The following is a 24291-nucleotide window of genomic DNA, read 5'->3' as shown; positions in this document are numbered from 1 at the left end:
GCATTTTTACTGTATTTTCTTAAGAAATTCTATGTCAGAAGTGTTCTCGTATTTTTGTGCTTTAGTCACTTGGACATTGTTTAGCTTCATGAACTCTTCATAAGAAACATGTCAGACAGCTTTGACATCATTGATGACTTAGTCTTATGAGATGTGTAAACCTTAGGGGAAATGAGCTCAAGTAAATACAGAAACAGGGGGTCTAAAATTGCCACAGTGTTAGGCCCGAAAGTCTATTTAGGATTTAAATTGTGATTAAGGAAGTAGAGGGTAGAGAGAGAACAAGATAACAAATCTTAACAAAACCTACCTGCCAAACAAGTGCTAGTTCGTTCGTATCCGCAATCCGTCACAAACTGTGATGAACGCATAGTGTGTTCGATGAAGGAAATGCAGCCCTTCAGATCTTTGTTTACTGAATACACCTTGACCTATGTTCAGTGATATAATTTATAAGATGTTGAAGCTACATGGCCGCCCTTAGTTTCTTGGAAATGTCCTGGCTACACTTCAAGGTTTCGTGCTCAACAAATATATATGAATGTATATGATGTCTCATCTTGATGTACTTTAATAATGCAATTCGACAAAGAAGATGTACAGATGCCTCGACAACATTTTTCACACATGAATGACTTCAACCTTGGCTCTCAACTAGTACAGGTAAACATGGCTATTAATGCTCATGTGTGTCAGGTTGCCCCAACCTCGCCGTCGTATCTGTACACAAAACAAGTGCATAGTCTAAACTAGGCTACATATGCATTTCTTCAGCCGTTTCAATAATGCAGTGCGCTGTCACAGCATGCTGCGTAGGACTGTACAGCACAATGTATTTTATTAGTAATTGGTCGATCCTTCATAAATCATATTTTTGCCATTCATTTCACATATGCCTCGGTAGAATTGAGGTAGGGGAAGGACTTCTGGTCAGATAACAAGGTATTCAGATATCCAGAAACTCGTTTATCCGGACAACATTTTAGAAAAAGCAATTGTCCGGATAAGCGAGGTTCGACTGTATAGCGCGTGATACATGACAAAACAGATGTGTTAGGACCAGATTCGCACTTGCTGAAGGGATACCAATGGACCCTGATCATAATACATTGGTTGCTTATTATTATTATTATTATTAAACATATTGTATTGTCCAAAAAGACAAAGGGATTGTGCACAAGTGCAGCACTTATTACCACCGTCTCCATATATACAGTTATACATAATATTGCATAATGAAAATTAACAATTTACAGTTGAAGCATCACATTGTGGAAACATAGTGCGCAATATAAATTTATATACAGTGCTCATATGAAGGATATGTACAATGTGCTGGAAAGTGAAGACCGTGTGCATCTCATACATATGCTCATATTATACATGTTAGTGTTGTATATAGATTTAACAATATTAATGATTAACAGTTTGGAAACAATAATATGCTAGCTACTGAATCTGTTAGTCGTTTCTATAAATTTGTGTACAGACAAGAATATTTTTGTATTCAGGAAAACATCTAAGTTTGGATCACAAAAAAAAATACTATTTAGAGTTTTTTGTTTTTAAGCAAGTCTATGCTTATCATTCCCTCTACTCCTACCAAAGGCTCTAATTGTGGCTAATTGTTACATATTCTTCACGAATACTGTAAATCATGAAACGTGTAACCAAATTAATGCGAGTTTAGACCGCTGGCTAGACTAACATCTAGTTTCTGAAATGAACATATTTTACAAAAATAAAAACAATTGTTTGATTATATTGATAAAATATATAACTGCAGTAATCTAGTCTTGCCAAATATGATTGACTTGCATCGGCTGTATTGGATATATTTGTTTCAGGAACTGTATGACAGGCCTAAAATGCGTCACGAAAGTAATGCGATTAACTTTGCTTTTGACCTGTAAAAGCTAACCAGCGAACGAAAACACGGCGTTGTTTACAATGAACGCATGTCTAAACAAACATCCTTTTTTATATACTTAAGTAGAAGTATCACGATGGACAGTGCATAAAACTGTTTGGCAAACAATATCAAGCAATATTTTAGATTCAGAATAAACATACCATGACATAACAGAAACATACATATTAAATTGTATCTATTCATATTTGCCGCTATTCACGATAAATTTATTTTACCGTCACTGTTTAAAACTACTCTGAACTACTTGTATGTATAGATCATCTTATTTGTAAACAGTAGGCGGACGTATTATATATCTAACAGTTACAAATCTTCTATTACTTTATTATGTAAAATGCTGTCAACATGAATAATGCCAATTATTTCATAACACTCCAAATATAGTTGTCATAATGAACATAGTTTTAAAGTATATTTGTCACATGCAATAATACTGTCCGGTATTATTAGTAATATTTTCAATATCAACCACATATTGTGAGAATCCAGTAAAAAGGAACTGAGTAAAGCAGTGGTAAAATCTATCCATATATACAAAATTTTATATTTTTGGATATACCATATATACAAATTGTATATTTTGTATATATTGGAATTTTCCCTTGTGATACTTTCACTGGCCACTGACAAAGATTAGCAGTATTAGAATAAGAAACTAAATTAAATCCAGTATGACGTGATGATGTGTAAGCATACAGAAAACTAAGAGAGCCCAACTTACTTCAGTTTCTGTACCGTACTTGCGCTTACCTCCTTTTGCATCCTGCGTATCATTCACCCTGTCGGATCGACTTGTCCCGGGTGGTTAATAATCTTAAACATCACGACTGTAAAACAAAGTTACTTACTTACTTACTTACTTACTTACTTACTTTGGACATTTAACGTGCGCTTTCCGACTGATGCGTATTTCGCACACGGGCCCGGCCAGGCCATTTAATGTGTTTCCGAAAGGTGCGAAAGTGGTGTGTGCAACCCAAGAGGCAGCTTTAGTGGTTGCTTATATAAAAAAGGTTGCTAGATATATAGAGAACTTTAATTTATGGCGTCTTTTAACCATCACGACGATAATACTGAGTGGTCCAAGTCAGGTTCAGGCGAAGTGTGTTTTCACAGAACGAGCTGCTCGGAGATGCAGCACGTATTCTCGCCGTATGGCAGATTATGTCTCAGATAATCCTGTTTTCCTAAACACACTCATAGATAATAGAAGCATTAAGCAGGGTTGAGGGGGAGGTTTATCCTGAAATGCAAAGTGTCTCACCTTACCTTCTCCAAGTGTTACCCTGTGAGTATGATCATTGAAAAAACCCACGACGGATTAGGTAAAAGCAAAGGATTTTCCGACCAGACACATACCATGAAAAAAAGGCTTCACTTTAAAGAGTATACTTCACTCCAACACATTTGGTGAATTCTTTTTGAGAAGATACAGGGAAAGTGCTCGACTTTAACAGACCAGTTTTCTTTGAGTTATCGTGCAACATTATTAAGTGTTATATAGGTAGATATAATACTAGTCATGTTGAGAATGTAGAGGAAAAAGGGCTTCACTTTGAACTCATGGTTTTCTTTAAATGCGATGAACTGTGACATTATAAAGTGCTACATAGGTAGATATAACACTAATTTATGGATGTAAACACATTTGAAGATAGATATGTGTGTTTAAAGTTGATTTTGACAGCCCGGGCCAAGTCGGACCCAAGACTTCTGACAAAGATTTTCTTAAGAAAATACAGTAAAAATGCTTCACTTTGAGCCCCTTGTTTTCTTTAAATACGATGTACCGTGACATTATAAAGTGGTATATAGGTAGATATAACACTAATACAAAGATGTAAACACATTTGAAGATACATCTGGTGTGTTTAAAGTTGATTTTGACCGCCCGGGCCAAGTCGGACCCAACACAAGACAAACACTTCTGATAGAGACTATGTTGAGAATGTAGAGGGAAAAGGGCTTCACTTTGAGCACCTTGTTTTCTTTGATTACAGCGATCTGAGACACTATAAAGTGGTATATAGGTGGATATAATACTAATCTATAGATGTGAATCCATTAATGATACATCTGTGAGGTTTAAGTTGATTTTGACCGCCCGGGCCAAGTCGGACCCAACACTTCTGACATAGATTTTCTTAAGAAAATACAGTAAAAATGCTTCACTTTGAGCCCCTTGTTTTCTTTAAATACGATGTACCGTAACATTATAAAGTGGTATATAGGTAGATATGACACTAATCTATAGATGTAAACACATTTGAAGATACATCTGTGTGTTTAAACACATTTGAAGATACGTATGTGTGTTTAAGTTGATTTTGACCTCCCGGGCCAAGTCGGACCGAACACTAGCCAAACACTTCTGATAGAGACTATGTTGAGAATGTAAAGGGAAAAGGGCTTCACTTTGAGCCCCTTGTTTTCTTTAAATACGATGTACCGTGACATTATAAAGTGGTATATAGGTAGATATAACACTAATCTATAGATGTAAACACATTTGAAGATACATCTGTGTGTTTAAAGTTGATTTTGACCGCCCGGGCCAAGTCGGACCCAACACAAGCCAAACACTTCTGATAGAGAGAATGTAAAGGGAAAAGGGCTTCACTTTTGAGCACCGTGTTTGCTACTGCAATATGAGACACTAAAGTGTTATATAGGTAGATATGATATTATAATTAGTCTATAGATGTAAAGTATGTGTTGTAATTTTAGAAGCGCTTTGACAGTTATTAACACGTGTCGTGTCAGTCCTATGACATTCGCGAATATCCACTTGCAGAAAACATCTTGTGTTGGTTTAACATGAATTGTAAAGGTAAATTAGGTATGCCAAACACGTTAATTAATGAAAGAAGAGTAGTCAAAACACTGTCATTTCGAATTCCTGCCCAGGACATCACACCCCTGTACGCTAAGGTCGGTGAGAAACCTTCTCATCAAAGTAAAGACACAGTCAAGACACTGACTTTTCGGTATGTAGCTATAATTATCAGTTTATTACATTGCTGAAGATACATTTTGATTCAAACTCAATTAAATGAGCAAAACTATCCGTTTCTGGACATTTGAGATCTGCCTAGATATGCACGTTTCGTTTTATTATTATACAATCCATTTTTAGTATTACCCGCTGGCCCGGCCCGGCCCGACTTTTCTTGGCCCGACTTTTAGGCAACCCCCCACAAATGTGTATAAAAGGCGTAAAGTTCAGTTAATGTTACAGTTAGGGAGCGGTAAACAAGTTATATCTGTCGTAGAAGTTCAACCTTATATATGTACGTCTGGAATTGAAAAAAACAAGTCCGTTCGCGAGTCCATAACGTTTTATTGTGAGCTCTTCTCTAAAAGTGCTTAGTGTTCAACTCCCAGTTCCAAACACGCTGTAAACATCAACAATCCATATTCTTCCAGTGCAGTGATCGTCCGGAAGATCTTACTCTTACCGTATAAGACAACTGACGAGTGCACGCCTGACCTGCGACCTCGTTACACACCCCCCCCCCCCCCCCCCCCCCCCCCCCCTCCATGAGGTGTTTGCCGAAGGGAGAGGGGTAGGAAATGTGTGCTCCAGCCCAGCAGGGAGCTCTCGACACACTGTATACTGCATGTTGTATACAGTATAATGCAGTTGATATACTGTATACTGCATGTCATACTGATTTGAGGAAAAGTAACAACTTTCAAGATTCAAGATTCAATTTGCATTTATTTCATATACAACAGACCGACGTCATATATCACTGAAATACTGCTGAGAGCGGCGTTAAAACAATTTGTTTTCATAATGGAGCGCTGCAGTCATTTAAAATAGAACCGTATACATGTGTAGTACCAACCTAATCACTCTGTTTCGAATATTCAGCAGCAAAAATATATATTAACCAGCTGTGAGGAGAGATAAAAGATTTTTATAAGCAGTCAAATAGGGATGATAAAGGACCCCTCATTGATTATGTTCCTGTTTACTTAAGAGCAAAGTTGGCCATATTAGATGATATAACCAAAATCCAGGAGCTCCGGCGGGGGGCAAACTGGTCTTGTTATTGTGTGGTATGAGCTGTGGCGTGAGAATAAAGTGAAACAGGAGACCAACGCAAGGCTACAATGATTGGGAAAGTCTAGATTTCCACAGCTCTAGCCTGAAATTTAGAATTGTTCTGTCCTCCTTTTTAATTTTATTATTTTGATTTTGTAGACATGGATAAACCAACCAGGAAAGAAATTGATGGAATATTAATATCACATGTCACCAATGATCCAGTTAAATTCATCACACAATAACATATTAGTATTTGATATTACCAGAGACCATATAATAGATCTGTTATATGGTCTCTGATATTACGAAGGGCATGATCAGGTACATGATCACTGTAGTAATGTACATACTAGTCAACCTGATTATAAGTTTTATTATAGTGTAGCACGGCATCAACGATTATTATATGATATCCTCACTTGTCATCGATGTATTGACATCGAACAATGGACGATAATTCGAAATTCTTATTCGAGCTATAAATAGCTTCAACGGGGACAGTACCAGTGTCAGTAAAATTTTCGTAGTTAAAAATATGTATCTACAAAATATAATCTAAAGGAGCCAAGAATAATATTGTTTTATTAATGTTTACTTCCATGGATAGAATTGAGGCGATCTGGGCTTGCCAAATCGTTCTATACTTGAGCTGGATTCCTTTTAAATGTATTCTCTATGGTCTGGGAGACGTACAAGGGTGTCAGTATCGCATGGAGAACTGACGTTTGAGAGAATCCTGCTGGGGCCAGTGTGGGTCAGTGTAATCGGATATATTGTGGAGTTTCAGGTTTGGGCTGTTTGCTGAATAGAACAAGGACTCACGAACAAGGGCACAATGCAGATATTGAAGCATCATCACCTCTTTTTATATCAGATATGTAATTGTGATTTTTGAACAATTGTGAGTTATTGTATACTCTGTATTCTTTCGTCATGGTAGAATATATGTATTTTCTATGTTGCTTTTTGAATTATCCACAAATAATGAGAACTAAAATGTAAACATCTATCTGGAGATATACAATACTACTACTGAAGGGCATATCTGAAAAATGGGACTAATCGACTAATATTTCTTTCTTAAAAACTGTCCGTTACAGGCATTCTAATTATTATATTATACTTTGTATAGTTTAAAAGTTAAGAAACATTGCATTTCAAATAATGGCAAATTGTGTATCTTTCTACATTTTGAATTTCATTATAATTTCTGCAATAAAACCTTAACATCAGACAGTGATATAAACGAATATGATCTATACTGTGATAAATGAATTATTAATTTCGTATTATGAATTAAATAAATTGAAATATGATAGTACAAACAAGTTATTTTAATCTGTTCGTGTGAGTAGGTAACGAAAGATCGAGGCAACTCACTAACGTAACCATTTGTGAAAAATCAAATATTAAAAGTTTAGGGGTTTGAACATGTGCATTGAATAACCGATAAGAAAGCAACGCAATGATTAAATTATGAATCAAATTATTTTATAAATAAAACTAAATATATAGAAAATAAAAGTTTAATTTCGTATTGTTGGAAGGTGTTTAATAATAGTTTTTGTTTGATTGATGTTAAACGCCGCACTCAACAATATACCAGCTATATGACGGCGGTTTGTAAATAATCCAGTCTGGGCCAGACAATCCAGTTATTGACATCAAGAGCACCGATCTACGCATTTTGGATACGATGACATGCATCAACCAAGTCAGCGAGTCTGACAACCCGATTATGTTAGTCGCCTTCGTACAAGCATGGGTTGTTGAAGGCCTATTCTAACCCGTATCTTCACGGTTATTCTTTTTAATAATAAGGTACAATGAATGTCCATAATAAGTGTGTATAAGTAAATGGATAATATATCCATACAAGCCAATTAAATGGGTTAGATTGCATATTGTTCAATGATGAACTCTTTTACAAGTCCATATTTCAAGACATGTATTGATATTCATAATAACTCCACAAAAGCTACACAATGGCGACAAAACGGTACCAGCATCACAGATACCTATAATACATTTTTGAACATGAGATACATCTAATTACTTTAAAGTTAAATCATGTATCTAAATAGTAAATAAGAAGGATTAAATATATACACTTCCGACATTTATCGTATTTCTGTTCGTTTGAGAAGTAGTGACAGTAGTGACTGGTATCTGATGGGTGCAAACAGGTGTCGAGTCGCTCTCTCAGATGGCTCTTATTTCGTAGCTCTAAAGATCACGACGGCGATACAGACCGTGAAGTAGTTTGTCTCACAGTCCCTGAACCATATTATTTTCCCTTCCGCCTAGGCTCACTGCAATGCAAGCCTAGATGTTCAACAGGTTCAGGCTGAAATTTCCATCTCACTGGGGCTCCTTTTAAATTTAAATATAGTTTCTCGTTTTAACCAAAATAATATATTTTCAGAGACTTAGCGTTAGTCTAACCGTGAAGTACAACTATCCAAAAGATCCCAAGCATGTCTATATTTCTTCAGACAGACTCTCCATGTTCCTATCGATATGTATCAAAAGACAAATGAATTAAATATTACAGCACTGGTGAATAGGTTATATGCGCATGTCAGCGTCGATCCTACAATATCCTTTTGCGCAAAATACATATATACTGATGAATTAACGTAGTAATGCTACGCAAATATATGTCCAGATGTATACATCAGTATCATCTCGTGATCTTTATTCGTGCTTTTAGCTCTTTTTCTACAGGAGATTATGGGGTGTTACATCACACCAGAAAGCCAGGTCCAAATTCAAGTCATAATTTCATGGTCCGTCTTGTATGTTGGAAACCAATATCGTAATATGGCTGAATATTGCTAAACGCGGTATTTACCCGATTACTCACATAATTATTCCGTTTTCTTCATGCACGTTCTACAATCATCTACGATCACTATCTATAAGGAGGTATATCTATTTCATCCAAATGTCCATACATATATGTCCACATACATATGTATTAAGCAAGTCCCACATTCTTCCTTGAAAGATAAATGCTAAGCATTTCTTCTGTATGTATTTATATATGTAAATATCGTTTTTAAGCCAACGCTGATGCACTGAACGTACCACAGACCTGATGCTAGAATAACATCTAATCTCTGAAATGAACATATTTGACAGAAAAAACACAGCTGTTAAACAATAGTTATAAAATATAATTAAAAGGAGCCAAGAGACTTTCTTCACTTTGCCAAATTTTGGGCTGTATTGGACATATTTGTTTCGGGGTCTTTATGACAGACAAACCTAATGCTTTTAAGTATAAAGATAAGTAAGTATAGCTGTTGTATATATACAAATATGTTTGTGATTAACCCGACCTTGAAAAACAATGAAGGATGAGTGGTAACTATTTATGTCATTATTTCAAATTAGAATGATAGCACATCAAGAAAGCATGGCACTTTAATATCTTGTTAGCCCCTATAGTGTTTTAAGTAAGAGCAACATGTATATCGAGAGTATAGGTTTGGTGCGTGACTTATCACACATTACTGTCAGAAAGTGTGCATATTCTGTTTATCGGCAATAAATGACATAAGGCGATTCATGCGGGTAAACACGATTTACTTCAGAACTAGTATAGATGACTTTAGGTTAGGGGATAATGTATGTAATTAACAGAACTTTGAATTTCGGCAAGCTTCGTGCTCAGGGGGTTGTTAGGGCGGGTTTAAAGGATTCGGGTCCTGGCTTGGGCTTTGTGTTTGACGTGTAGACGGCATTTCCGGTTTGACGTATCAATGACCAAAATGATGTCTGATGCAATTCTCTATTTTGACTTGTACCGTGTGTTTCCGTGCCTTTTCAGGTGAACATTTGGCTTGTCTTTGCATGTGTTTGTGGCGGGTGCCACTAGTTGATCGGGATGAGCTCGCCTTTTTGCGAGCACCCAGTGTCATCATTTTTTATGGTGAATAATGACACATGCTCCCGGTGTTGTCGGAATCGTGCAGTTGGCGCTACTTTTGGCAAGGGTTTCTTATGATGATGGAACGGCCTATGTCGTTTTTGTCAACTGATAAACATGAGATATAATGTCAGTGTATATGGTCACAAACAGTGAGTGGGTGTTGTTTTTTGTACGATAAACAACGACCACGAATCGTTTATTTCTTATATGAGATATCAACATTGCGTACAGCCTATTTAAGGGTGACTGTTAAATTAGGAAAAAGTACACCCTTTAAAAATATTTACCTGTACTCCCTGAATAGAATCCGACCGCGGCAATGCCCGATAAATCCATTTTATGAACAGGAGGGTTTGAATTGGGTCCTTCCCGCAAATTCTCACAATTTTCTCGTCGATTATCTGTACTTTTCTCCCAATACCGATTGTCATTTCGCTCTCACTTTCGGATGCGATTGTTCGGGCATTGCATTTATCTACCTTCTCCAGCTACATCTATTGGGAACAACTCACTAGACACTAACCTTCTCACAAACAACGTCAAATTAACGACGTCCTCAAGTTGTCAAGTGCATGTTCGAATCTCCATAAATGACGTCATGATCGAACAATGTTTTATCGTGAAATTAAAATCGCTTCCTTCTTCTTTGTTCTTTTCGATTTATCGCGTAGCTGTCTTATATCATTAAATGTCAATTTCTCATTGCTTTATCATGACGTATCCGTGTCATAACCAATCATGTAGCAATAGCATACACAAATATAGTTGATTTCGACATAGAATAGTGTCATGATATATAATTATCCTTTGGTGTGCAATATTTCTGATTGATAAATCTAACATATGCTTTGTTACGACGTAAATTGTAATAAAAAGGTAAATTGTAATACTTGCAGCAAATTGCAATAACTTTGACGTAAATTGTAATAACAACGTAAATTGTAATAAAATTTGACGTAAATTGTAATACGCAAATTTTAATACAAATTTACGTTAATTGTAATAATCTCAACTTGCGGTAAAACGTAGTAACTTTTTACGTAAATTGTAATAACCTTATAAGTTTAGTGTCAAAGGCGTTAAATGACTAGAACCTATCCTTGTCAGGGTTGGTACAGGGTTTATCGTACGATCGTCATTAAAGTATGGGTGTGGGGGAGGATTGAGGTCGTTATCGTACGTTGTTGTATAATTATATGTATATATAAACGCATTATTTATTTGAGAAATACTCTGTGTGTTTTGTACTTAATTGTAATATATCCTATTGACGATTTTCATCATAATTGTTCATATTTAACCTAATGGAATCATATTTCAATTGGTAAAGTAGGTAGTAATACACACAATGGAATAATTATAACGTAACAAACTTACACAAATATATTGATGTGTAAATGTGGAAAGTCTGACTTTTACTGACTGAAGCAAATGTATTTATTTTGCAACTGTATATTTGTACATATTTTATGCGGAAAGGGGTTTACTAAGTTGCAAGAACTTGTCCCCAATACAATTCTCATTTTGTTCTGTGAATAAAATATGTTTAAACTTAACTAAACTAGCAAATGGATGACATGTCATTCTGCAGTAGTCTGTGTGCCAGCTGATTTATACATGTTCATATACATAATATCAATTTATTATTATTCAAGTTTCAATTGTTTTAACGTTGCTCGGAGGATGTAAAGCAAATAATGACAATGTCCTGGGCGATGTACATGTAGGTATGTGAACCCACAAGGACTACCTTTATCAATTATTTTACGTGCAGCTTATGTCATGTCTGTATTGTTAGAATGATACTCTAACAACTGTACACGTCGAAATTTATGACTGAAAGATCCATCCTCGGGTTAAAAATGATGGATTACATTAGGTACGTCTATTCGATAAATAGGTTAATTGATTTATCATCCAATAGTAGCTTAGCTAGGAGTCCATTGCAATAACATTGAGTTACGAGTGACCGAAGAGAGCTCTGTGCAACCGGACCCTGAAATTATGTCGATTTGCATTGGAGGTTTACTTAATTTGATAAGGAGCACATGACCGTTTCCTTGAAACAAACGAGACAATTCAATCGTATTTATACATTATATTTTGACGAAGAATTCAAATACAACAAATAAGTGACAGATCTCCTGTGCAATGTCATAGGAAAAAAACCAGTCGTCAGCAAATGCAGCATAGATTTCCCATGCATGGGAAAGGAGAATACTTACAATTTATACAATGTTTTTATTAATATCAAAGAGGGGCGTGGATATTCTTTACCTACATTGCATATACTATTAGATATTAGATCTCTGTGAACTTCTCACAGATAAAGAAATAATAATAATTAAATGCAAATTAAATGTTAACTTATGCAATATTTGTAGCAATGTATGATTAACATATGGATAATTAATATAACATAAAATATTTCCTTTCATAGGAAGAAGTATATTTAATGAAATAAATGAATAAATGTAACTGTCTAGATTCCTTTCATATGTCAAGATGAACTAACAACAACTTACTGACAACTTTTGCTTGGATAATAACTCCTTGCCCCAACAACAAAATCCATAATGATAACAGCACGAAATCATAATTCAAAGCATATACAAATAATATCCGGTATCTTCGGGCATGTCTTGTTGAGTTTCAAAGAGCATCAGAATGTATAATAAATTTGTTGCAATCAAGTATTGCTGAAATATATCTGTTTTGATCAAAATTGAAAGGATGGAAAATCTATAATGAAAAGGGTTTAGTCACTAACGTAAATATTCTCTTTGACCTTATACGAAGAGTATTCTAAGATCATTAAACTCGGCAATCGTTGGTGGATTGCGCCAAGCAGCCTTGATACCAAATTTGGTACCTCACGAATAATGCGGTACATAATTTTCGACACAGATAATTACGTTTTTCATAAGTTATCACTAATTTGTGACATATATACGGCCAAAAATTACCTTAGAGGATAATCTTCTTTGGGGGTTTAAGAGGATTAAAATAATTCCAGCTAACATCGAGCATTGTAATAAAATATTGAAATTATAGCATACCTTCTTAACATTCCAATGAAAAGAATAGTGACTAACTTAGAAACCAAATTATATTTATCTCCGATACTATGCCCTCATCAGTATACACACACACACATACACACAAACACACATATACACACCAACACACACACATACATACAAACACATACACACATAGGTATGTATGTATGTGTGTGTTTGTGTGTGTGTTTATGTATGTATGTATGTATGTATGTATGTATGTATGTATGTATGTATGTATGTATGTATGTATGTGTGTGTGTGTGTGCGCGCGCATGTAGGTGTGTATGTAATGACAGTAAATGTGAGCTCAATGTCATTGGTATCACATATATGACTGCACTTCTACATACTCTAGATGACAGTATCATGTAATGTCATGTTTTCAGGGGATTTTTGTGCGTATATATTTCGTATCACGGTTTCTTGGCGCAATCCACCAACGATTGTCGAGTTAAATGATCTTCAAGTACGTTTCAGGTCAAAGAGAAAATTTACTTTAGTGACAAACATATTTTCATTATAAATTTTCAATTCCTTTCTATTTGGATACAAGCAGATATATTTCAGCAATTGATTACAAGAAATTTATGATAATTCGTATACTCTTTGAAACTGTACAAGAGTTATACGAAGATACCGGATGTTATTTGTGTATGCACGGGATCTGTCAACTCATTTGTTGTATTTGAATTCTTCGTCAAAATAAAATGAATTGTATTAAATATGATTAAATTGCCTCGTTTGTTTCAAGAAAAGGATCATGTACTCCTTATCAACGCGTATAGAGTTTCCACTGCAAATCGACACACTGCTTGACCAGCCTGTGTTTGTACCCTTTGTCATCACTCGTTCAGTCGTGTCGAACTGGTCAACGTACTGTTGAAGCAAGTCATGCAAAAAACATCTTGAATAGCCTTATAAGATTATTGAACAATATGTCACAATTAAGTTATTTGTCGAATATACGGTCGTGTAACCCATCATTTTGAACCCGAGGATGGATCTTTCAGTAATTTAAATTTATCGATGTTGACACCACCCTTTAATGACGATTGTACGATAAAGCCTATACCAACTATCCCTAACTTAACAGTTTTGTACGTTTGTCATCATACACAGTATTTCTAGAATTGTACATGTGAAACGCAAGCTCAACTGACAAAGATCATGTCTAGTCAATTGGCGTCTTGGACACTACGGTAGTAAGGTTATTACAATTTACGTAAAAAGTTATTACATTTTACCGCAAGTAGAGATTATTACAATTTACGTCAATTTTTATTACAATTTGCGTATTACAATTTACGTCAAATTTTATTACAATTTACGTTGTTATTACAATTTACGTCAAAATTATTACAATTTGCTGCAAGTATTACAATTTACCTTTTTATTACAATTTACGTCGTAACATGCTTACTTTTAAGAATAGCGACTATACATTTTTATATCACTTTATCAGGTCTCTGTAACATTTGCAAAATAAAACAAATTTAATAATACAACTGAACCTAAATGTATGTATGTTGTAATATCCTTAAGTTGCTGAGTGCGGCATTAGACAATAAACAAAACATAATATCTTTAATAATTATATTAACAATGCCGAAGCTAAAAAATAATCTCAACAATATACATACCTCTTTCTCTATGTTTAATATGAAAACATAATAACTCTTTTTAATAATCTGAAGGAATACTAATGACAATAATATCATAATAATATCATCATTATTTATGTTACTTATCCTCAACTGAAGTAGTCCTCAACACTATACGTTCAGTGAAGAAACCCATGAACATATTATCTGTGTAACATACATCAATAGAAATTAGATGAACAGTTGAAGTAAGCAAATGATATTATTCGGTCGAACGTCTATCAGCCAATACTACATTATTAAATTGTGAGTCTACAATGATTTTTGCAAGGCTACTCTCATAAATGCCATGACGCATTTTAGGCCAGGGTTCTATACTCGCATTATTGCGTTAATTTCATGATTTACAGTATTCATGAAGAACATTTCACGTGGGACCAACAGCGGGAGTTATGACTATCGACTATATTTTATATTTAGTTAGCTCAAATGATCTATTGGTTTGATTTATTGATATGGTATCCACAAAATAAGTAGGATCAGTTTTTTTCCCGTTTTCCTTGTTCTTTGTTTAACGCCGCACGCAGCAATATTCCAGCTATATGACGGTTGTCTGTAAATAATCGAGTCTGGACCAGACAATCAAGTGATTGATATCACGAGCATCGATCCACGCAATTGATATACAATGACATGCATCAACCAAGTCAGCGAGCCTGACCACCCGATCCCTTTAGTCGTCTCTTACGACAAGCATAGTCGCCTATGACGGCAAGCATGGGTTGCTGAAGACCTACGCTACCCTGGATCTTCAACGATCAAGTGGGATTCAACTGATATATTAAGATGAAATAAAACTGAATTATATGTGATGTTTACATATCTAAATTTGCCAAATTGTTACAAAATGTTTGGCCACAGCAAGGCTACGTATTCACAACATATTGTGCTAGGCACAGTATAACTCATGATTCTGGACTGAGGGAGGGCCGTATTCCTCCCTGTGGGTCACCTGCTTGGCAATATGGGACGGGAAAACTGCAGGGGGTGAGGGCAGTTAAGTTGATGGTACAGACAGATAACAGAGATCATTTTACAAATGTGAAACCTCGTTCAACAAAGGAAGAGGCGAAAGCTGAAACTTGGTGAGATTTACAGAACAAAGGCAGTTATTTCTAGTTTCTTATTGACTCTCGGGGATACATTTAATATAACAAATAATGTGTGTGTGTGTGTGTGTGTGTGTGTGTGTGTGTGTGTGTGTGTGTGTGTGTGTGTGTGTGTGTGTGTGTGTGTGTGTGTGTGTGTGTGTGTGTAAATGTAGCTCTGTTGGATATTACATAAAACATTCATCTTGAGCGGGATGGTAGTTCGAGTTGTGTGTGTGTGTTGGCGAATGATGAAAACCAACACGGCCACCAGTCACTAAATTTACGTCACAATCATTCTGTCTTCTTTCTTTTGTCATCTGAAATAACATCCCCTCGTGCACTTGTGCTTCCTACTCAAGTTACCAAACACACCCTGTTTACACACGTACAAGATATATGTTACGCTGGGGATAATTTATGAATATACGTTGATACGTCTAACTGCTGGGCTGGTATGCAATGCCATATTTCTTATCGCCAGGGATCACAGATGTGATACCAATCTCCCTCAAGGAGACGTCTGATTAAACTCTTTGCTTCGTCAATGCTTCGTCTTGCCCAAACTGGTAACTGGTACCACTAGCAACGATACAATGGCGTACAAAGACTTACAATGAGTCAAGCATTCGTCACTCGATTTCCATTTTCTTGCATTTCGAAAGCACGATTGATTGTTTGTGTTAATAGATTGGTTGATTGATTGAGTTGTTTTATTAAATTGTTTTATTAAATTGTTTGATTGAGTTGTTTTATTGATTGATTAACTTATTATATTGATTTATATGTATTGTTTCATGAAGTTGATTGATTGTTTTATTGATTGTTATTATTGGTGAGTGAGTGAGTGAGTGAGTGAGTGAGTGAGTGCCGCTCGTATGTCCGGATCTGGGTACGGGTCACCGGCTCAGCGTCACAGATCTAGATATATCTATGCAGGAATAGGTCATCCATACGGATAGCGTAATCTCGATTAATGTATCCAGGAACCTTCTCAGGTGGAATCATTATAATATAACGTACTTCTTGAATGTTGTCACGCCATTCATTCAGACAGATCTCGAAGATATGTTAATATTTATGCGAGAACAACGGATTGGACATCGCGAGGCCGGTTCACAATCCGTATGAATAGCCCATTGCATCTCCTGTACAAAAACTTTCTTTTGTACGTGTTGTCACAGAGCCACAAACTAAGGTCAATGGATCAGATAAAAGCAGGACTGCTGGAATCGGTTGAGGTCAACTTCCCATGACATAAACCCCTACTTGACAACCACTTTAAGAAAGTGCCGCAATTCATGTACACAGCCCTGTGGATGAATGAACGACCTAGCGAGGCCAGTAGCGCCACCTAGTGAGATATAATGGAAGAAGACAAACCGAGAGTTGAATCTTGACATACTCCGGTGCCATCTGCAGAACCTTGGTGAGCAATGGCACAGTGATTTATGAGAGTTTGTGAGTGAGTCGGATTTTACGCCGCCTTAGCAATATTCCGGCAATATCACGGCGGGGGATTCCCACATTGTGCCTATGATATGCAGAGAATCGAACCTGGACTTTCGGCACGAGGAGCGTGTTTTCAAATGTTAAAGTTTGCAATCACAGATAATGTTTATCACCACTGTAAAATGCAAGGATATCAGCATATCATCACCATCACCACTACCATCAGCTTCAGCATCGCCACCGGTATGGTTATCACAGGTATATACGGTACTCCACACAGAGATTAACGAAGGGCATCTATTTGATCAGGGGTTATTTAAATATCCACAATAGCTGTGTGTCAGTATATCCAGTTTCTGTCAGTGCAGAAAAATATCAAGTCGGTCAGCTGTGAACACGGTTCTTCAGCATCGGGCATCAGCTGATTTTCTTACGTCCTTGACACACAAAGACTTCTTGACATGACTTCTTACAGGGAGAGGGGATAGTCGGATTGCAGACACGAGGTGGATGTCGTCCGAGGAGTGCTACGAACTACCAGAAACCGTTTAATAGATCATGCTTTCTGTCTAGGAAACTATTCATTACTGCTGTACAGTATCAAATATATTAGAACAGTAAAAGAAAATAACGACAACAATTCTCAAACTGTTTAAAATTATATTCTCAGGATATATATACACAACCGGGCAAAAGAAAATGCCTGCCCTTCTAATGTCACTCCTGTGTACTGTGAAATTGCGACCCCCGTGTTCCTTAAGACGTCATGTGCACGTCACCTGTTGTGAGACACTCATTGATATGATGCATGTAGTATCGCCTAAGATAGCCGAAGCAAATATATCTCCATCGAATAACAGTTTCTTGTTTGTTTCATTTTTAACCACCATCAAACATGGGTGTATACTTACTTTTGCCCGGCAGTTTATACAAGTTACAATTACTTCCCAATCGTTCGATCACTGAGACGATTGGAACATGGTGGCCGCAATTACAGATTGCACAGTGAGGTGAAATGGGGTTTAACGTCGCGTCCACGATTATTGCACTTTTATAGCGATGTGCATGCACGTGTGTGTGTGTGTGTGTGTGTGTGTGTGTGTGTGTGTGTGTGTGTGTGTGTGTGTGTGTGTGTGTGTGTGTGTGTGTGTGTGTGTAAATGTAGGTCTGTTGGATATTACATAAAACATTCATCTTGAGCGGGATGGTGGTTCGAGTTGGATAAACATGTTAACTATGATATTCTGAAGGTAGAGAATGCCGCGCATGAATGTATTAATGGAATTCCCAGGTATATGGGGCCTTTTCGGCAGGAATATCCACATAGTGGAGACTTAAATGGGGATCGGGTGAACATAATGTGGTACCTGGTAGTGTGTGTGTCATCAAACCGGACAACTTTGGTCTTTGACTGATTGTGGCGCAAAACACACTTATTCATTTACTTGTATCGGAAATTGAATGTTCATCTTAATTGTTATTGATGAACACGTAATATATTTTTAAAGAAATAAAACAGTGACGTAATAACTACAACTTTATGTGAGTGCGAGTAGCTCTATTGGAGATGGAGATGAATAAGTGTTATAAAGTTGTAAGATTCTTCACAACCGTGTAACTATAAATTGACTTTATTGGGTAATCCAAAAAGAGATAGTGACCTAAAATAGCCAAATGTCCTACGATTTCACTTGTCCACCATCTTGGATGCAAGGCGAAAACATTTCAGCGTGTTTGAAGCTACTGAGAATGCCCCCTGCAGAATTGGACGAACATTCTGCGGTAGCGCGGCGGTGTTGACCAGAGGCTGTCAGCATTATTTCCTATCCAGGTTAATTAGGTCTTTGTGTGTGTGTGTATGTGTGCGTGCGTGCGTGCGTGTGTTCGTGCGTGCGTGCGTGCGTGCATGTGCATGTGTGTGTGTGTGTGTGGAGGGGGGGGGGGGGGGGGGGGGGGTGAGAGTGGGGGGATAGGTGATGGATTTAACAACAAGTAAGGTCATCTTGAGCGGGATGGTTTTCGTAGATGGATTAGCATATGAACTATGATTCTCTTTAGGTAGAAAAAAAAGATCCACGATATTCGACCTGGTAGAATGTGTGTAATCAAACCGCACAGCATTGGTTTTTGATTGACTGTGACGCCAAACAAACTCATTCATGTACTTGATCTGAATGTTCATCTTAATTGTTATGGATAGTCACGGAGCCGTGATCCGGAGAACAGGGTGTCATTAGATAAAAATGAAGTAATAATAGGATTACAAGAAAAACGGGGTATAACACCCAAGCCAATAGGCTTCGCTCAGGAACATCAGAGTAAGTCAGTACACGATTGAAACTGCCCCATAAGTATGTATGACAGGCTAGTCGGGTATTGCTAACTGTATATGTGAAAACAAAGTTATTAAAATGAATAGCAAAACTGATGAAAGTCACCAATAAACGTGTATAAGTGTTATATCGTCACTGCAAAAAAAATGAGTGTTTGTATTTTGTATTTACATTCAAATACGTGATATCTGTATTAGCGATATTGTCTACGTTCCACCGGTGAGTAAGCGTTAGGCTTACTATCTCGTAGTATCAATGTTGCAAGAACTTGTATTTCTGAAGACATCACGATACAGTTTTTACGATGCATCACGTCTGCACTAGCGCTTGATAAGAACCTTGTGTTTGGGTATTTCAGTAGTTTAAATTGCTGCTCTTGATATTGTTGATTAAACTTTGATACTATGAACAATATAACGGTAACATGCGTTAATGTATATCTGGTATATATATAGGATGACATAAATAGAACAATGTGTAGTACGTCCAGATTAGTGTATAGGCAACATTTGATAATTAAATTCAACACCTCTCCTTTTAAGAATACAATGTATAATTCTGGTGCACTTCCATTTGACAATATAGCATACAATGTGCTTTCGGGTCCCGTTTGGATCGGTTTGGGTGGCAGCTTAGATATCCATAGAATAGGTTTATCTCGGAATCTCCTATATAACTGGGTCTCCTTTTCAATTTAAAATGAGTTTCTTGTTTCTTTCAAAACTATACAGTTTTAGAGACTCATCATTAGTCTGAATGGACATCACCAGTTTGGAATTTGAAACTAATCTGCTTACAGTAACAGGACACTGCTTAAGTGCCATGTACAAATGAGAAAGTGGAATCCCGTCAATTAGGCGGACGAACCTTAAAACTATTAATAAGCATTAAAATAAGCAATATCGGAAAAATGTATATGCATATAATATCTGGCAATATACACCAAGATCACCTTCTGCAAAAATAAGTTTTAAAAGCCAGTTGATATTCGTTTGCGTATTTGACGATTATATAACTTTCGAAAGCATAAATCCCTTTCCTATACTCAGACGTTCCTGAGCCTTGCGCTTTCCTAATTATTTTGACTAAAATTATTACCGTTATCATTGTATTAGTTAATGGGAAATGCGTGCCGATCAAGTACGTGCAATAAATTAAAGCGACATTATATGATTCCGAACTTATCATGAGACTGCGTTTATGAATCATTGTCAAATAGTGGTGACATAGTGGAAACAATACGCGAAGTCGCGCATCCACAGAACGGACAATTTGGACAAGGCATTAGGCAATCCGCATGCGCAGAACGATTGATTTCAGTACTTCCGCTAAGCGCTTAGAGTATAGCGTCAAACTCGGGCCTGTAATCTAACACGCGAGAACTGACCAATGCAATCTGAGAAGTAGGAATACCGGTAGACGCTGTTGCTTGATTGACAATGTCGATCAAGAAAGGGAGGAGCTTGATGATATCGTTCACTCCCAGTAAATTCCGATGTTATTTTGACGGAAAAACGATGGTTTGAAAGCGTCCAAATAACGTCGTTTTTCCGTCCAATGACCATATACGGAAAAAACGACGTTTTTGTGTTTGCAGTGAATGTTGGCTCTATTACACATGCAAAATGCCTCATGTCATTGATGGGTATATGATAATTTACTTTATATACCCTCCTACGTTTATATCTTGGAAATATCATATTGTACCTTACAGGAAATATCATATTGTACCTTACAGGGTCAAAAGTGCATACTCATAAATATCTGCCTCCTGCGTATCTGAACAAATTACCCTCTGTAATGAACGAACATGCTCACTGCACGTCTAACCTATATCTCTCTCAAATAACATAACACAAACATCCTAGGAGTTCTATATCCTCCATACCAACCTTTTACAAGTGGCATAACATATTTAAACACTATGAATTAAAAAATAATTTTCCTTTGGCTCTTCTTATTTTGAGTAGAATATTGACTATTATTATTACACAAATCACTGTGTACAAGAGTGTCATGATGCCTTTGTAATATACAACAAATAGTCATTTAAGATGTCCTTTTGACTGAATCAGACGTGATTCACAGTGATTCAGAATTAAAATGCAAATTTTAAAGGTTAATATTGCCATTTTACGATAGCATTCACTATATTATTAAACATATCATCCCATCATGAAGTGAACAATAAATAAACCACAAAACAAATTTCCTTTATGTTGCTGTATTCAGTATATCATATACATTTTCTGATACTGTTTCATGTTTTGTGACTTTGGGGCAACTTATGTTATCAATAGACTGATTAACATCGTCTATACATGTCACCGGATAGGGCTAGACTGTTAGCGTAAATGATAGACCAAAAGCAGGGGTGATATGGTCCTTATTAAATCAAACTTCACCATGAGAAGGGATAGTAGTTACGGGGAATAAGCTACATCACAGTTTTGATACGAATGTGCACTTACTCATTAGCCCACTGGAAATTACATTGCGTCTTACTTTCGCATTACTACTTTTTATACGTTGCCATATTTAGTTGACTCAGTGGCGGTGGAGCAGTTTGTTAAAATAAACAACAGAGCTAATGCAGGTGATTTTGATCACATTAACTGTTTGAGGATTGAGTACACAGTTGAGTTTCCTATGGTGTTTTTACCACTTCTGGTGGCTACAAACGCAGTTTCACTATAAGCATAAAAGGTCGCGATGGCCTGGATGAACAGGAAACATACCCTGATTCTCGTTGTCACATTAAACAGTTCATGTGTTCCTTCTATAACGCAGGTCATTAACGTACAGATACATATGCTCACAGAGAAAGAGATCTTACCACGAAGAGACATCCTGTCGCGTGGGACGGTTTAACAGCTAGCACCCCACACAACTTTCTATGAAACGCATAGCGCTTCCTGGAATTGAGGATACTATTGACAGCTTTCGCCACGCCACCTGAGCAAAGGGAGGCAACCTGTCATTACTTCATTTAGAGCCACTGACTCGACTTTGTTGTAACACAGCCTGATCTATTCGGCGTTCAAATACGCCCTTAATTCGAGCGGCATATGTCATACTCACGAGTATTACGGTGAGGGGATTTTGTGTATTGTATATTGTGACAGACATGTGGAAGGCTATAAGACATATGGCAACATTTAGATGGACAACGGTATGCGTCCAGTGCTGAATACGTACCCAGAATGTATGGTTTAAGAAGCGGCAAAAATGGAATTTTGTGGTTACAATGTTTAACCCTAGGACACTTGTTTCATCGAACGCAGACAGTGTGGATCTCTTGTCTTTCATTTCTACCACCAGTGGAATGTATTGTCCCAACTCGATCAATATAGAGGCCTTGTTGTACTGCAGAGAAGCGCTACAATATTAACTATAATGGCAGTCATATCTTACAAAATATGTTGCTACATGTACTTGTAAGGTAAAGTATCTGTACTCCGTAATTGTGGGTATACAATTATAGAAAAAGTCAACGCCAGAGAATAACTAGTCTCGCTTATCAGCCGAAGCAGTTTCCACTGGAGAAAATAGACAAAACAGCGATGAAAATGATATGAATGGGTCACAGAAAATATGTGATGACACCAGGTGTTCGGATTTGATTTTCAAAGGTGTCATTTCGTTTTCCATTTAATATCCGAAGATATGTACATATATGTGTAAATCTCGCATTCGTGAGATAAATTAAGTTCTGCATTATAGTTGTGAAAGTGAATGAAATCTCGTGATGTTTTAATAAATGCAAAAAGAAGTTCCGGTGTCACAGTGGTCACGGATATCCAATCAAAACGAATACAACTGGGTCAACCTTTTCAGCCAACTTGTGTTATCAGTTAAGACAAGATAAGGTCGTTTTGCGACGATGTCGTATTGGCCACAGTCGGTTTACCCACGAATATAACCGCTTAAAACAGATGAGGACGAATCTCATAATTTATCCGTTGTGATGAAAGCTTCACCGTCAAGCATATATTGCATGGCTGTGTGGACGTTGCAATTGCTAGGGATCCACATTATCAGATTGATGACGTAACACACGATGTAACGTGACGTTGTTCTAACGATGCACCAAGTCAGCTGACGACTCCACGTGAGATCAGTAAACGAACATTGTTCATGCAGGCGTCACACTGTCCCGAAATTGACACCAGATGGACACACGATAAAGGAAATGTTCAAATTCGGCTCTGATCGTAAAAACATCGGGCCATTCGTGAGGGCATCTTAAGCCATCGTATTACCGCCGGTGGAGTGTCTCAGGCTCCGGCAGCAACTTCGTAAGCGGTGGCAAAATCTTTGGCATTGCCGAAAGACCTTTCGAGGATTCATTTTCGTTTTGAATTCGTGTGTCCATTTTGCCCTTCGTAAGGACATCGTGAGAGCATCTTGTCAAATCGTGTCATCTTCGTCTTTACTTCGTGTGATCATCCGTGCTATCGGGCATTTTTCGCCCAAGAAGACAATACGAAGGAAACAAGAAGCTGCCCGATTGACTTAGGAAGGCAACAAGACTACGTGAAGCCCTCGCAATGCCGTCGTGTAGCCATCGTATTATAGTACGATGACATCGAGATGGGACCAGGGTGTCGGCAAAGACAGCCGAATTTGAGTATCTCAAGCGTTTCCCATGTGTCATGGTAACGTGGACATGTAAAAGGCCAGCCTCAGAGCATCTTACTCAGTCAGTCCTGAGCAACTCTACAGAGCAGAGACGTGTGTAACTCCCAAAGCTTCAATCACAATTAAT

The 24291-nt window shown here is 37.1% G+C and overlaps 1 protein-coding gene across 5 annotated transcripts in view; it reads right to left on the bottom strand.

Moving 5' to 3' along the window:
* LOC124143029 overlaps positions 1-22468 on the bottom strand; it is a 46621-nt gene extending 24153 nt beyond the window's left edge. For 2 of the 5 annotated variants that reach the window (XM_048381820.1, XM_048381819.1), the window contains exon 1: positions 311-838. In XM_048381820.1, the coding sequence (XP_048237777.1) occupies positions 311-371 (61 nt within the window). In that variant the 5' untranslated portion in view covers positions 372-838. Of the gene's footprint in view, positions 1-310; positions 839-22359 lie in introns of those variants that run through there. The other 3 variants (XM_048381818.1, XM_048381821.1, XM_048381817.1) reach the window with 3 other exon arrangements.
* Positions 22469-24291: the final 1823 nt, after the last annotated feature.

This window comes from Haliotis rufescens, unplaced genomic scaffold (assembly GCF_023055435.1).
Source record: "Haliotis rufescens isolate VD_foot unplaced genomic scaffold, xgHalRufe1.0.p SCAF_4, whole genome shotgun sequence".
Lineage (NCBI taxonomy): Eukaryota > Metazoa > Mollusca > Gastropoda > Lepetellida > Haliotidae > Haliotis > Haliotis rufescens.
This window is presented reverse-complemented; position numbering and strand designations above follow the sequence as displayed.